Source organism: Pinus tabuliformis, chromosome 4_2 (genome assembly GCF_031772625.1).
Source record: "Pinus tabuliformis cultivar Carrire ecotype Pingquan chromosome 4_2, CPIR1, whole genome shotgun sequence".
Taxonomy (NCBI): Eukaryota; Viridiplantae; Streptophyta; class Pinopsida; order Pinales; family Pinaceae; genus Pinus; species Pinus tabuliformis.
Genome location: NC_142304.1, coordinates 414,626,388 through 414,642,377, shown reverse-complemented (window position 1 = coordinate 414,642,377; position 15,990 = coordinate 414,626,388). Strand labels below are relative to the sequence as shown.

At 41.1% G+C, this 15,990-nt stretch overlaps 1 protein-coding gene across 1 annotated transcript in view; it reads left to right on the top strand.

The window, feature by feature from the left end:
- Positions 1-15,990, top strand: part of LOC149169713 (Cyclophilin-like peptidyl-prolyl cis-trans isomerase family protein) — a 206,781-nt gene that overhangs the window by 85,462 nt on the left and 105,329 nt on the right. Inside the window, exons 4-6 of the mRNA XM_089428780.1 lie at positions 13,848-13,920; positions 14,028-14,117; positions 15,731-15,770. Of these exons, the coding sequence (XP_089284906.1) occupies positions 13,848-13,920; positions 14,028-14,117; positions 15,731-15,770 (203 nt within the window). The remainder of the gene's footprint in view (positions 1-13,847; positions 13,921-14,027; positions 14,118-15,730; positions 15,771-15,990) is intronic.

The window sequence follows — 15,990 nt, the reverse complement described above, 5'->3', positions numbered from 1 at the left end:
GTAGTGACCTTCTAACTGCCCTTATGCCAATGAACCAATCTCTGACACCATGTTGAGAAATCGCGGGCAGCATATAGATTAGGTTTCTTAACTTGATTTCTTTTAACTTTGACAAGTTCTTGTGATCATTATGTTAGTTCTTCATTATTATTATTGTGTTCTGTTTATCATTAAGACAAATGCCAAACAAGAAGATCACAAATGCAACAATAAGACACCAGAGATAGGCTCCAAGCCAGGGCAAAACCCCTTAGAAGGGGAAAACCTAGTCAAACTCTTCCACTAGTAGAATGAAGTCACAGTGAGACAATCTAGGACCCTTTTAGACCATGACACAAATTTTCCTTCATCCACCAAGTTATCTTTCCATGTAGACAAGTCAAACTTCAAGATTGAGTCAAAGAAGAACATCATGGTAGCTAGACTCTCGGTCTCCTTCTTTTCTGCATTCTTGATTCCTTATTTCAGTTCAGCAATTTCAGATCTGCAATTCTTATGTGTGACAGAAAGATGATCAACACCAGATCTTCGCTAGACCTTTTAATCTCCTTCGCTTGGGATTATTTTCTTCTTGTAGTAGAACAGGGTCTCTTAGTATGACTCGTACTTCAATTTTGCTTCTTTTTGCTACAGATCGAATAGATTATTGACACACTTCACAATAGTTTGAATGCTTCTTTATATAGTGTTAATTTAGGTATGTTCTATGCTTAAGAGCAATTTACCTCAGTCAACTTGGCCTTCAACAAGAAGAATAGGCAGCCCAAAACAATCCGAAATCTCTAGTCAAACTGCAGTCAACGCTGGGAAAGATCTCCGGTCAACCTTTGACAGTCAACTCTGGTCAAAGTGGGGCCAAAACAGGTCAAGGAAGCTGCCCAGAAATGTAGCCTGCCTAGGAGAGGCTGCCCAACTCAATCCGTAGTCAAGGAGACTCCACGTTGGTCAACGCTGCCAAAACTGTCCACCTGTACCTCGGTCAACCCAAGTCAGCGCTGCCTTAACCAGATCTGCGTCCTCCTTCTTCCCACGTGTGAGAGACCTGCTCCTCCTACGCATACCCAATCAAGCTAGGAGAGAGAAGAATGAGAGATGAGATGAGTGAGTTTATGCCACAAGGTCTCCTCCTTTTATATGCCACGTTGAGGATAAGCTGGGGGTGTAAATCATTGTTTTGCTCGCTGGGCGACCTTGACAAATTGTTAAGAATACAAATAAATTCATATCTCCATGAATACATGTCGGAATCGGATGATCGTTAGATCAATCCTACACCTCTCGGAGAGAGGAATCCAAGAAAAATATCAGCTGCCGTAAATAAGGTGACCCACATGGAGTTTGGCCCTAGTTGCCAATTTTAACACTCCCTCTCAACTAGGGAGAACTCCATTTGCTAATCCATCTGTCTGGTCGGTACTATCTTTGCCATCAATGCACTACTCTGCATCGCTCTGCTCTGCTGAACTATGAAGAAGTGATTGGGAATGTATCAGACCATTCTCTACTAACCCGAAGTCAGTCCCAGATAGAGAGTGTCACATAGCACTCTTACTGACTCGAAGTCAGTCCCAATGAAGAGAGTGTGTCAAAGCACTCTTACTGACCTGAAGTTAGTTCCAAATAAAGAGAATGTCTCATACAACTCTTACTGACCCAAAGTCAGTTCTAGTTGATTCTAGATCAATATCATCTTAACATAGGGGGTACGGTAGTTACACGATGTGTCCATTGGTACTACTATGGTCCCTATCCTCATTTCCCTACTCATTGGCCAGATGAGAGGTACTTCCCATGAGTCCCACACTGCATGGGTAGGATGTCTTAGCAGGAGAAGGATGAACCACTCACCCTGCCTACATGTCGCCATGGGGTATCACAGGGGAAGGCTGAACCACTCACCCTATACACAACAAACCACTAGGGGAAGGCTGTACCATTCACCCTATGGTTGCTCATTGCTCCAAGAAGTACCCCAAACCCCTCGGAGCTCCCAGAGCTCAATGTACATATCATATAGGACCCTCATAAGAGGGTCTCTCCACGACTCCTAGTTGTTCTAGGAAAGTCAAGAATTTGACCCTTCCCAGGGGCTTCGTTAGAATGTCGGCGACCTGCTCATCAATCCCAATATGATGGAGCCTTATTTCTCCTCGTTACACCATATCTCAGATAAAGTGGTACCTGATAGCAATGCGCTTGGAGTGATCATGATATACGGGATTCTTTGTTAAACGAATCCCACTCTGGTTGTCGCAAAGGATCATGGTAGTATCCAATGTATGTCCGAACAACTCACTAAAGAGCTTCCGCAACCAGACAACATAGGAGGCCATACTCGCAACAATGTATTCGGCCTCAATGGTGCTCAAAGCCATCGACTTCTGCTTCCTACTCATCCAGGATATCGAAGTAGAACCCAAAGAGAAACAACACCCGAAAGTGCTCTTGCGATCTACCACACTTCCTACCCAATCAGCATCGGAATAACCATGCAGCCTCATATCTCCGGCAGTATATCTCAGTCCATGAGTGATTGTGCCCCGAAGATATCTTAGAAGATTCTTGGCACCAATCCAATGTGAGTGATGAGGCTCAACCATATATTGGCTCAACATGTTGACTGCAAAACATATATTCGAACAGGAGTTCACCAAGAACATCAGTGCTCCTATGAGTTGACGATACTTAGAAGCATTTCCTACTATAGGTCTAGTAGCACTACCGCATAACTTCTTGAAGTTAAGCTCCATCGGGGTAGTCACGGGCTTGCAGTCCACCATCCCAAATCTTTCCAATATCTTCACCACATATTTTCCTTGAGATAGGAAAATTTCTCCTGGATTTTGCCAGATCTCCAACCCTAGGAAGTAGTGCATCAGTCCTAAGTCCTTCATTTCAAATTCGGAAGTCAACTCCCTCTTACATTTGTGAATGAGAGGGTCTGCACCTGTCAGAAAGAGGTCCTCAACATACAACACCAGTATGAGAGGCTTATCATCTTCAACCTTAAAGTAAAGGTTCGGATCGGCTTCACTCCTAGTGAATTGCAACTTCATCAAATAGCTATCAATCCTCTCATACCAAGCTCAGGGTGCTTGCTTCAGCCCATAGAGAGCTTTCTTCAACCTGCATACACGAGATTCCTGATTATGAATCTCAAACCCCTCAAGTTGTTTTACATAGACTTCCTCTTTAATCGAACCATGCAAAAACACGGTCTTGACATCCATCTGATGTAGGTTCCATCCTTGCAAAGCAGCAAGGGCTGTTATTGAGCAGATGGTGGTGTATCAGGCAATAGGTGCAAATATCTCATCATAATCCACACCTTCCTTTTGAGAGAAGCCTCGAGCAACAAAGTGAGCCTTGTACTTTTCAGCACTCCCATCAGCTCCATGCTTGATTTTGTAAAGCCATTTCGAGGTGACAACTGATTTGTCCTGAGGTCTGGGAACGACATCCCAGACATCATTCTTCATGATGGACTCGTATTCTTCATTCATAGCATCCTTCCATACTTGATGCTTCACGACTTCTTCGAATGATGTAGGCTCATTTTGAATGATGGTGCTCATAATGGTCAAGTATCCTTGATACCTGGTCGGCTTCTTGCTTTCATGGAAAGTCCCGCTGGGTGCAATATGTCTGTTGGCATCTTCAAGAGTCTCCCTAAGCCACGGGGGTCTCTTCGTAGAGGAGGAGGGCTCTTGAGGAGGAGGATCAATAGGATCCATATGTTCTTCAACATCGGACATCGTTTCATCTTCTTTTTCATTCGGTTTCCTAGTGTCAGCTTCTTTATCCTTTCTTGGAATAGGAAGATTGTCAACTTTGCTAAGAGCCATATCTTCGTCAAAGGTAACATCATGACTTATCTCAACTTCCCTTTGACCAGCCACATAAATTCTATAGCCCTTGGTATTTTCGCTATAGCCCACAAAGATTCCTTTCTTTCCAGATGCACCCAATTTGTTTCTCTTCTCTTTCGGCACATGAAAGTATATGGGACTTCCAAACATTCTAAAATGAAAGACATCGGGTTTCTTACCAATGAACATTTCTTCGGGAGTCTTTGAGTCCAATGCTTGATGAGGGCATCGATTTTGAACATATACAACAGTATTCACAGCTTCGGCCCATAGAAACCTCAGAAGCCTTTGACGATGGAGCATGGCATGAACAACTTCCACAATCTTATGATTCTTCCTTTCAGCCACACCATTTTGCTCAGGAGCGTATGGTGTTGTGGTCTTCCTCTTAATGCCAGCTTCTTTGCAAAAGTCACGGAACTCATTGTATTCATACTCGGTCCCATTATCAGTCCTTAATATCTTGATTCTCTTCTCGATTTGATTTTCGATCAAGGCTTTGAAGTGATGGAACCAGGTGAACACTTCATCCTTCTTTTTCAAGAAGTAAATCCAAGTCTTGCAAGAATAATCATCTGTAAAAGTGAGACAATATAGATATCCTCCCAAAGAGTTTACGGGCATCATTCCAGATATGTCAGAGTGAACCAACTACAAAATATTGGAGGTCTTGCTATTACTTGAGGGGAATGGTCCCCTTTTAAGCTTTCCTTCGGCACATCCTAGACATACACCTTCATTTCTACTTTGAACTTGTGCATCCCTATCACCATTTGTCTCACATCGGGTAGAGCGTTATAATGAAGGTGGGCAAACCTTCGGTGCCATAGTTCAGATTGTAGAGATTTGTCACAAGACATGACCCCCTAGTGGACTTCCTCCAACTTGATATAAAGAGTCAACCCAAAACCCAAGAGTAAAAGCATCTTTAAAATTCTTTTTCCAAACATGTACCTTTCCATCCATGAATGCCACCTTGTAGCCTTTGTCTTCCATTGCCGAAATGGACACCAGGTTCTTCTTGAGATGAGGTACATATAAAACTTCTTGCTAATGGATCGTGTTACCCTAATTCAATTGAAGGGTAACATTCTCTACATCCTTTACGGGATAGGTGGAATTGTCTCAAAAATAATCTCCAAGTTTGTCTCCTTCTCTATCAGATTAGAGAGAGATTCCTTGTAACCAATGAAGTGCCTTGAGGGACCATTATCAATAAGCCAATTTCCCAACGAGTCCGGAGGAGAGGTAGTGGAGAGGGACGATATCAGATAATACTCATCTTGCTTATTGTTAACAACATTTGATTCATACCTGGAGTTCCTTGCTTTCTTGGAGGGTTGACCATTTCCTTGATTTCCCGCATTCCTCTTTCCTTTGCCATTGAACCTGCCATTCCTTTGATTGTTGTTGTTGAAGTTGCCCTTGGAGTGATTTTGATCATTGTCATGTGATGTGTCCTTTCTATTTGGACACTCCCTCACATAGTTGCCAAATTTATTGCAAACAAAGCATCTTCCGGTTCCCTTCCTTCCACCCTTTTATCCGGGCTTTCCTTTGAAATGACCTTTAGACCCGTAATTATTTCTCCTTTTGGCATGAGAGGAGAAAGCAGTGGGGTTGCCTTTGTTTAAAGGCATTTCTTGCTCCACCATCCTTGTCTCTTCTTGAATGCATCTCGACATCAATTCTTCAAACCCCGGAATTCGATCATTATTGAGAAGAGTGGCTCTAAATATATACCATTTGGATGGGAGCCCTCCAAGGGTAGTAATAGTTAGTTCCCTGCCAGGAATGACTTCTCCAATTGATAGAAGATAATTTTGATCTCAGTGATCCTTAAGAAGTAGGATTGAATATCCTCGTCCTTCCCTTCTTAATATCCTTCAATTTATTTTTGAGGAACAAAACTTGATTTGCATCACTAACCTTAAATAGGCTTACCAATCTATTGTAGATCTCCTTGGAGGTGTTCAACTCTGAAATGTAGGCCACCAGACGCTTGTCAATTGAATCTCGGATAATCTTCTTCGCTTTGACTTCACCCTTAGTGTACTTGTTCTTTGTAGCAGCCAGTGCATTTGATGGAGGCTCCGGGATAGTCCAACACTTCTTGTTCTTCCAACGTCAGATCAAGGGACATCTTCCATCCGGATAGTCAGACTTCTCATGGAGCTTGTCTTCGGTCGAAAAGTGGGATGAGGAACCCATGAAGCCTTTTGTCCTTTCCAACTATCTTTGGTGATTGCTCTTTCACTCTTGCTTGGGCTTTGTCTTCACCTCAACTCCGATACCATGTTAATTTAGGTATGTTCTATGCTTAAGAATAATTTATTTCAGGTTTTATTATTAGCCCAATATCAATTTCCAGAATAGCAATCACATCAATATGATAGTAAAATGCAGATAGAACATAAATATAAACAGTAGAAGACAAGCCAAGACAAGAGGACACAAGATGTGGCACCAGCGAGGGACAAACCCCAATGCGGGGAAACCCTGGATCAATTCTTCTTATATTCTTCAATAATTCAGCAGAGAGAGATAGTACAATTATACAAATATGTAATTTTATGACAACAGCAACAAAACCCTAACCAGCAAAGAAGAGGGTTGGTCAAACAGGTCAGATTTGACCTCTAGTAAACTCAGCCTTCAACAACAAGAATAGGCAGCCCAAAATAGTCCGAAATCTCTAGTCAAACTGCAGTCAAAGCTGGGATAGATCTGCGGTCAACCTTTGACAGTCAACGCTGGTCAACCTGTGGTCAAAACAGGTCAAGGAAGCTGCCCAGAAATGCGGCCTGCCTAGGAGAGGCTGCCCAACTCAATCCGTAGTCAAGGAGACTCCACACTGGTCAACGTTGCCAAAACTGTCCACCTGCACCTCAGTCAATTCAAGTCAATGCTGTCCTAACTAGATCTGTGTCCTCCTTCTTCCCATGTGTGAGACCTGCTCCTCTTACGCATACACAATCAAGCTAGGAGAGAGAATAAAATGAGATATGAGATGAGTGAGTTTATGCCACAAGGTCTCCTCCTTTTATATGCCATGTTGAGGATAAGATGGGGGTGTAAAACACTGTTTTGCTTTCTGGCTGACCTTGACAAATTGTCAAGAATAAAAATAAATTCATATCTCCATGAATACATGTCGGAATTGGATGATCGTTAGATCAATCCTACACCTTTCGGAGAGAGGAATCCAAGAAAAATATCAGCTGCCATAAATAAGGTGACCCACACGGAGTTTGGCCCTAGTTGCCAATTTTAACACTCCCTCTCAACTAGGGAGAACTCCATCTGCTAATCCATCTGTTTGTCGGTACTATCTTTGCCATCAATGCACTGCTTTGCACTGCTCTGCGCTGCTGAACTATGAAGAAGTGATCGAGAATGTACCATACCATTCTACATGGCCCGAAGTCAGTCCCAGATAGAGCGTGCCACATAGCACTCTTACTGACCCGAAGTCAATCCCAGTGAAGAGAGTGTGTCATAGCACTCTTACTGACCCGAAGTCAGTTCCAAATAAAGAGAGTGTGTCAGACAACTCTTATTGACCCAAAGTCAGTTCCAGTTGATCCCAGATCAATATCATCCTAGCATAGGGAGTACGGTAGTTACGTGATGCATCCATCGATACTACTATGGTCCCTATCCTCATTTCCCTACTCATTGGCCAGATGAGAGGTACTTCCCATGAGTCCCACACTGCATGGGTAGGATGTCTCAGCAGGAGAATGATGAATGATTCATCCTGCCTACATGTTGCAACGGGGTATCACAGGGGAAGGCTGAACCACTCATCTTGTACATATCAAACCACTAGGGGAAGGCTGAACCATTCACCCTATGGTTGTTCATTGTTCCAAGAAGTACCCCAAGCCCCTCGCAGCTCCCAGAGCTCAATGTACATATCGTACGGGACCCTCATAAGAGGGTCTCTCCACGACTCCTCGTTGTTCTCGGAAATTCAAGAATTTGACCTTTCTTAGGAGCTTCGTCAGATTGTTGGCGACCTGCTCATCAGTCCCAATATGATGGAGCCTTATTGCTCCTCGTTGCACCATATCCCGAATAAAGTGGTACTTGATATCGATGTGCTTGGAGCGATCATGAAATACGAGATTCTCTAATAAACAAATCCCACTCTGGTGGTCGCAGAGGATCACGGTAGTATCCAGAGTATGTCCAAACAACTCACTAAAGAGCTTTCGCAACCAGATAGCTTCATAGGAGGTCATACTTGCAACAATGTATTCGGCCTCAGCGGTGCTCAAAGCCACCGACTTCTGCTTCCTACTCATCTAGGATATCGAAGCAGAACCCAAAGAGAAACAACACCCGAAAGTGCTCTTGTGATCTACCACACTGCCTGCCCAATCAGCATCAGAATAACCATGCAGCGTCACATCTCCGACGGCGTATCTAAGTCCATGAGTGATTGTGCCCTGAAGATATCTCAGAAGATTCTTGGCACCAATCCAATGTGAGTGATGAGGCTCAACCATATATTGGCTCAACGTGTTGATTGCAAAACATATATCCGGACCGGAGTTCATGAAGAAAATTAGTGCTCCTATGAGTTGACGATACTTAGAAGCATTTCCCAATACAGGTCCAGCAACACTACCGCATAACTTCTTGAAGTTGAGCAATATCGGGGTAGTCACGGGCTTGCAGTCCGCCATCCCAAATCTTTTCAATATCTTCACCACATATTTTCCATGAGATAGGAAAATTTCTCCTGGCTTTTTCTAGATCTCCAACCCTAAGAAGTAGTGCATTAGTCCTATCCATCTCAAATTTGGAAGCCAACTCCCTCTTACATTTGTGAATGACAGGGTCTGCACCTGCAGAAGGAGGTCGTCAACATACAACACCAGTATGAGGGGCTTATCATCTTCAACCTTAAAGTAAAGGTTGGGATCTGCTTCACTCCTAGTGAATCCCAACTTCATTAAATAGCTATCAATCCTCTCATACCAAGCTCAGGGTGCTTGCTTCAGCCCATAGAGAGCTTTCTTCAACTTGCATACATGAGATTCCTGATTAAGAATCTCAAACCCCTCGGGCTGTTCCACATAAACTTCCTCTTTAATCGAACCATGCATGAACGTGGCCTTGACATCCATCTGATATAGGTTCCATCCTTGCGAAGCAACAAGGGCTATGATGGAGCAGATGGTGGTATATTGGGCAACAGGTGCAAATATCTCATCATAATCCATACCTTCCTTTTGAGAGAAGCCTTAAGCAACAAAGCGAGCCTTGTACTTTTCAGCACTCCCATCAGCTCCATGCTTGATTTTGTGAAGCCATTTCGAGTTGACAACTGATTTGTCCTGGGGTCCGGGGACCACATCCCAGACATCATTCTTCATGATGGACTCGTATTCTTCATTCATAGCATCCTTCCATACTTGATGCTTCACGACTTCTTCGAATGATGTAGGCTCATTTTGAATAATGGTGCTCATAATTGTCAAGTATCCCTGATACCTGGTCGGCTTCTTACTTTCACGGAAAGTCCTGCTGGGTGCAATATGTCTCTCGACATCTTCAAGAGTCTCCCTAAGCCATGAGGGTCTCTTCGTAGAGGAGGAGGGCTCTTGAGGAGGAGGATCAATAGGGTCCATAGGTTCTTCAAAATCCGGCATCGTTTCATCTTCTTTTTCATCTGGTTTCCTAGTGTCAACTTCTTTATCCTTGCTTGGAATAGGAATATTGTCAACCTTGCTAAGAGCCATATCTTCGTCAAAGGTAACATCATGACTTATCTCAACTTCCCTTTGACCAGCCACATAAATTCTATAGCCCTTAGTATTTTTGCTATAGCCCACAAAGATTCCTTTCTTTCCAGATGCACCCAATTTGCTTCTCTTCTCTTTCGGCACATGAAAGTATACGGGACTTCCAAAAATTCTAAAATGAGAGACATTGGGTTTCTTACTATTGAACATTTCTTCGGGAGTCTTTGAATCCAATGCTTGATGAGGGCATCAGTTTGAACATATACGACGATATTCACAGCTTCGGCCCATAGAAACTTCAGAAGCCTTTGATCATGGAGCATGGCACGAACAACTTCCACAATCGTACGATTCTTCCTTTCAGCCACACCATTTTGCTCAGGAGTGTATGGTGTTGTGGTCTCCCTCTTAATGCCAACTTCTTTGCAAAAGTCATGGAACTCATTGGATTCATACTTGGTACCATTATCAGTCCTTAATATCTTGATTCTCTTCTCGGTTTGATTTTCGATCAAGGCTTTGAAGTGATGGAACCAGGTGAACACTTCATCCTTCTTTTTCAAGAAGTAGATCCAAGTCTTGCGAGAATAATCATCTGTAAAAGTGAGATAATATAGATATCCTCCCAAAGAGTTTACGAGCATCATACCAGATATGTCAGAGTGAACCAACTGCAAAATATCAGAGGTCTTGCTATTACTTGAGGGGAATGGTCCCCTTTTAAGCTTTCCTTCGGCACATCCAGACATACACCTTCATGCTCTGCTTTGAACTCAGGCATCCCTGTCACCATTTGTCTCACATCGGGTAGAGCCTTATAATGAAGGTGGGAAAACCTCCGGTGCCATAGTTCAGATTGTAGAGATGTGTCACAAGACATGACCCCCCGGTGGACTTCCTCCAACTTGATATAAAGAGTCAACCCGGAACCCAAGAGTAAAAGCATCTTTAAAATTCTTTTTCCAAACATGTATCTTTCCATCCATGAATGCCACCTTGTAGCCTTTGTCTTCCATTTCCGAAATGGACACCAGGTTCTTCTTGAGATCAGGTACATATAAAACTTCTTGCAAACGGATCGTGTTACCCTGATTCAATTGAGGGGTAACATTCCCTATACCCTTTACAAGATAGGTGGAATTGTCTCCAAGAATAATCTCCAAGTTTGTTTCCTTCTCTATCAGATTAGAGAGAGCTTCCATGTAACCAGTGAAGTGCCTTGAGGCACCACTATCAATAAGCCAATTTCCCAACGAGTCCGAGGAGAGTTAGTGGAGAGGGCCGATATCAAATAATACTCATCTTGCTTATTGTTCACAACATTTGATTCATATCTGGAGTTCCTTGCTTTCTTGGAGGGTTGACCATTTCCTTGATTTCCTGCATTCCTCTTTCCTTTGTGATTGAACCTGTCATTCCTTTGATTGTTGTTGTTGAAGTTGCCCTTGGAGTAATTTTGATCATCATCATGTGATGTGTCCTTTCTATTTGGACACTCCCTCGCATAGTGGCCAAATTTATTGCAAACAAAGCATCTTCCCTTCCTTCCACCCTTCGATCCGGGCTTTCCTTTGAAATGACCTTTAGACCCATAATTATTTCTCCTTTTGACATGAGAGGAGAAAGTAGTGGGGTTGCTTTTGTTTGAAGGCATTTCTTGCTCCACCATCCATGTCTCTTCTTGAATGCATCTCGACATCAATACTTCAAACCTCGGAATTCGATCATTATTGAGAAGAGTGGTTCTAAATATATACCATTTGAATGGGAGCCCTCCAAGGGTAGTAATAATTAGTTCCCTGTCAGGAATGACTTCTCCAATTGATAGAAGATCATTCTTGATCTCAATGATCCTTAAGGAGTAGGATTGAATATCCTCGTCCTTTCCCTTCTTAATATCCTTCAATTTATTTTTGAGGAACAAAACTTGATTTGCATCACTAACCTTAAATAAGCTTACCAATTTGTCGTAGATCTCCTTGGAGGTGTTCAACTCGGAAATGTAGGCTACCAGACGATTGTCAATTGAATCTTGTATAATCTTCTTCGCTCTGACTTCACCCTTAGTGTACTTGTTCTTTGTAGCAGCCGGTGCATTTGATGGAGGCTTTGGGATTTTACCCCTCACATAGTCCAACACTTCTTGTTCTTCTAATGTCAGAGCAAGGGACATCTTCCATCCGTGATAGTCAGACTTCTCATGGAGCTTGTCTTCGGCCGAGAAGTGGGATGAGGAACCCATGAAGCCTTTTGTCCTTTCCAACTGTCTTCAGTGATTGCTCTTTCACTCTTGCTTGGGCTTTGTCTTCACCTCAACTCTGATACCATGTTAATTCAGGTATGTTCTATGCTTAAGAGCAATTTACTTCAGATTTTCTTATTAGCCCAATATCAATTTCCATAATAGCAATCACATCAGTATGATAGTAAAATGCAGATAGAACATAAATATAAACAGTAGAAGATAAGCGAAGACAAGAGAACACAAGATGTGGCACTAGCCAGGGACAAACCCCAATGCAGGGAAACCCTTGATCAATTCTTCTTATATTCTTCAATAATTTAGCAGAGAGAGAGAGAGATAGTACAATTATACAAATCTGTAATTTTATGACAGCAGCAACAAAACCCTAACCAGCAAAGTCAAGGCTGGTCAAACAGGTCAGATTTGACCTCTAGTCAACCTCAGTTAACTCAGCCTTCAACAGCAAGAATAGGCAGCCCAAAACAGTCTGAAATCTCTAGTCAAACTGCAGTCAACGTTGGGACAGATATACGGTCAACCTTTGACAGTCAACGCTGGTCAAAGTGCGGTCAAAACGGGTCAAGGAAGCTGCCCAGAAATGCGGCCTGCCTAGAAGAGGCTGCCCAACTCAATCCGTAGTCAAGGAGACTCCACGCTGGTCAACGCTGCCAAAACTGTCCACCTGCACCTTGGTCAACCCAAGTCAACACTGCCCTAACCAGATCTGCGTCCTCCTTCTTCCCAGGTGTGAGAGACCTGCTCCTCCTACGCATACCCAATCAAGCTAGGAGAGAGAAGAATGAGAGATGAGATGAGTGAGTTTATGCCACAAGGTCTCCTCCTTTTATATGCCATGTTGAGGATAAGATGGGGTTGTAAAGCACTGTTTTGCTTGCTGGCCGACGTTGACAAATTGTCAAGAATACAAATAAATTCATATCTCCATGAATACATGTCGGAATCGGATTATTGATAGATGAATCCTACACCTGTTGGAGAGAGGAGTCCAAGAAAAATATCGGCTGCCGTAAATAAGGTGACCCACATGGAGTTTGGCCCTAGTTGCCAATTTTAACATATAGTTTTCACAAGGTGGACGTATCCCTTCATGAGGCTGACTAGACAAGTTTAAGAAGCCGACTTGGTGGAGGGGACACAGATGATCAAAATACATAAAAATGATTTTGCTTTCTTGACACAGAGCCCAAGAAGGGTCTAGAATATAATGATAATGGTAGTGAAACCCATGGTAATAAATAATTTTCTTTTTCTTTGTTTTGACAAATTCATTACATCATGACTCAAATACAATTATGAAGACCGACACTAGTTACATTCTTCAACAACACTTTGAGAATATCTATGAATATTTGTCAGTTTTGTGTGCAGACATATGTTGAAATTGTCAACCTTGCATAATTACTTGGAGCTTACACACATTCTTTTATAAACCTCCACTTATCTCTTTCCTTCTTTGAGAAAGACTTTTCATGGTCCTAACTCTTGTAGTTACTTGAAGAATCAATATAGAAATAAGATAAAGGCATTATTTGAAATGATTTCACTAGCAATTGTTCAACATGTAGAAGACAATATAAATTTTATTATCCTAAAGTAGTTTATTAACTAGTGAAGGAAGACAATTTTCCCAGAGTCCACATGGAGTCTTGATGCAACATTGCAGCAATGCTTCTCTTTATACAGAAAATGTGGCACACACTTTGGGAAGTAACTGTTTCTGTTGGTCATACACATTACTTTTTGGTTGTCAATGCCTGTCAAATTTAAATAGACCATTCTCTACAAAATTCCAAGTGTTAGATAGTCTAGTTGGCCATAATGAATACAATCTAGATGCTTCCACTCGAGGCATGTAGTCTGATTGCCAAGATTTAGATAGATTCTTGAATGGTTTCTTCATATGAGTTCACTGTTGTTTTATTAACTTTATTTGATGACTTCTATTTCGTCTTGCAGATATAGTGATCCAGATAGTGCATCATCCTCGTTCTCTATTCTACTAGGAAATGCACCTCATCTAGATGGTCAGGTATAGCAATTTGGTAATGTGAATTACTTTTCAAGGATAAAAACAGATTTTGTGTATTCCAGAACTAGAGTGCTTATTTAAATGGTTCACTCCATGATTGCTCCCAGTATGCAGTTTTTGGAAAGGTAACCAAAGGGGATGATACTCTTAAAAGATTAGAGGAAGTGCCTACTCGCCAAGAGGGAATTTTTGTGATGGTAGGTGCTGTTCAGTGGTTTTAAGATTTAATTGTTTTTGGAGTTAATGAAGTCAGTTCACAATGATGGGCATCTGGAAAAGTCAAATTCCTGTTTTATAATGAAGGATGCAAAGGATTTAATATTGTAACATTTTTTCTTTAGCTATATTTTTTATTAAATTATGCACACACGGAGTATAAAGTTGCAGATAGAGAGTGAGTTAACTTACTTATTCCATATGAGAGTGAGGTACAGAAATCATGTCTCGACTCTAATGCTATAGCCAATCACATGGACAACCAGGTAGCTTTGTTTAGACACAAGTAAAGCTTACTCTTACCAAGAATAATGGTGGGAGAATGATGCAAGATGAAATATGATTTCATTATGGAATAAAGATAACAAATATACACTATTTAGACATAATGACCATAACTCCGAAAACTTACTAGAATATGTATTAACCTTTTAAGTTTTAACACATAATTACCTTCTGACTTTTATTAATTAGACTCTTTATTAATTAAACTTAATTAATCTTTTTACTTAGGCCTATAACCTAACTTTATTTTATTACGTTAACAAGGGTCATTATATTGTAACATCTCCCCTTAATGATACCTTGTTAACTATTACGCCAAGCTTGTCTTTGATTTTCACAAATTTTTGTTAAGGTAACTGCTTGGTAAGTACATTAGCAAATTGGCCACAGGAAGGACAATAAAAACTGTATCTATCGATATTTGACCACCACTTGGATGAAGTGGTGATGAATCTGCACATGCTTCATCTTTGAGCCACTGGCTGGTTTTTTCACCAACCTCATAACTTCCTGATTATCACAGAACTGTGGGGTTGCTCCATCCCATTGACCTCTTGTGTTCTCAAGAATCCTTCTTAACCACATTGCTTCACATGCAACAAGTAAAACAATTTTGTACTTTTCCTCTATGGATGATAGTGCAATTGTGATCTGTTTGTTATTGATCCAAGAAATTTGATCTGATCGCAAGTTGGAAACAAACTCGAAGGTAGATTTGTTGCTGAAATCTTGTGAATCTGACTTTTTAATGCAAATAATATTTTACTTTTCTTCAACCCAGTTTCACCTGTCAGCACAAGAATTGTACTTCAATATTCTGATGATGCAACCCTTAGGGCACACTTTTCAAGGTATATCACAGATCTAAGTTCTCATTATAACAGCAGAATATAACAACATTAATTCTTCTTCTTTATCTTCAAACTATGTGTTAAAGAATTAACCAATGCTGCTATTTGTTATATCAAATCAACATGAACAAGAAGTACTAGAATCTACCTAATCAAGAAGATAACATGAGCTGAAAATCAATTCTGCAAATAGACAAAATTTTGACAGCTGAAAATTTATGCGCTGTGATTATTAGACTATGCTAACTCTTTCAATTTCTTTATCTTATGCTTGACTATTCTCATGATCATGCGCTGTTGTATAAGCTTTTTTGGAGGGAAGGTCTCTTGAAATTGTTTTGAAGTAAAATAAACTAGTACATTTGTTTGTGAAGCTATGCTATACTATTTTTGACATAGTACATTTGTTTGTGAAGCTATGCTATACTATTTTTGACATTGTTACTTCTTGTTTCTAGCCATTGGAGCGGATCAGGATTCTTTCAACATACTACTATGGTGAGAATTCTGCCTAGATAGAGCTTCCAGAGTATCAACCAGAAAATAGAAAGATAATTTATTTATAATTAGTTATGAAATTCCTCCTCTCTCACTTTGGGTTCCAATTCATACATTTCTGTGTTTTTTTCTTGGTAGTTAGATGCTTTCTCATTGTTATGGAGATTTATGATAATTCAGTTGTCCAAACAAGTATTATATTCATTTGGTGATAAGACAT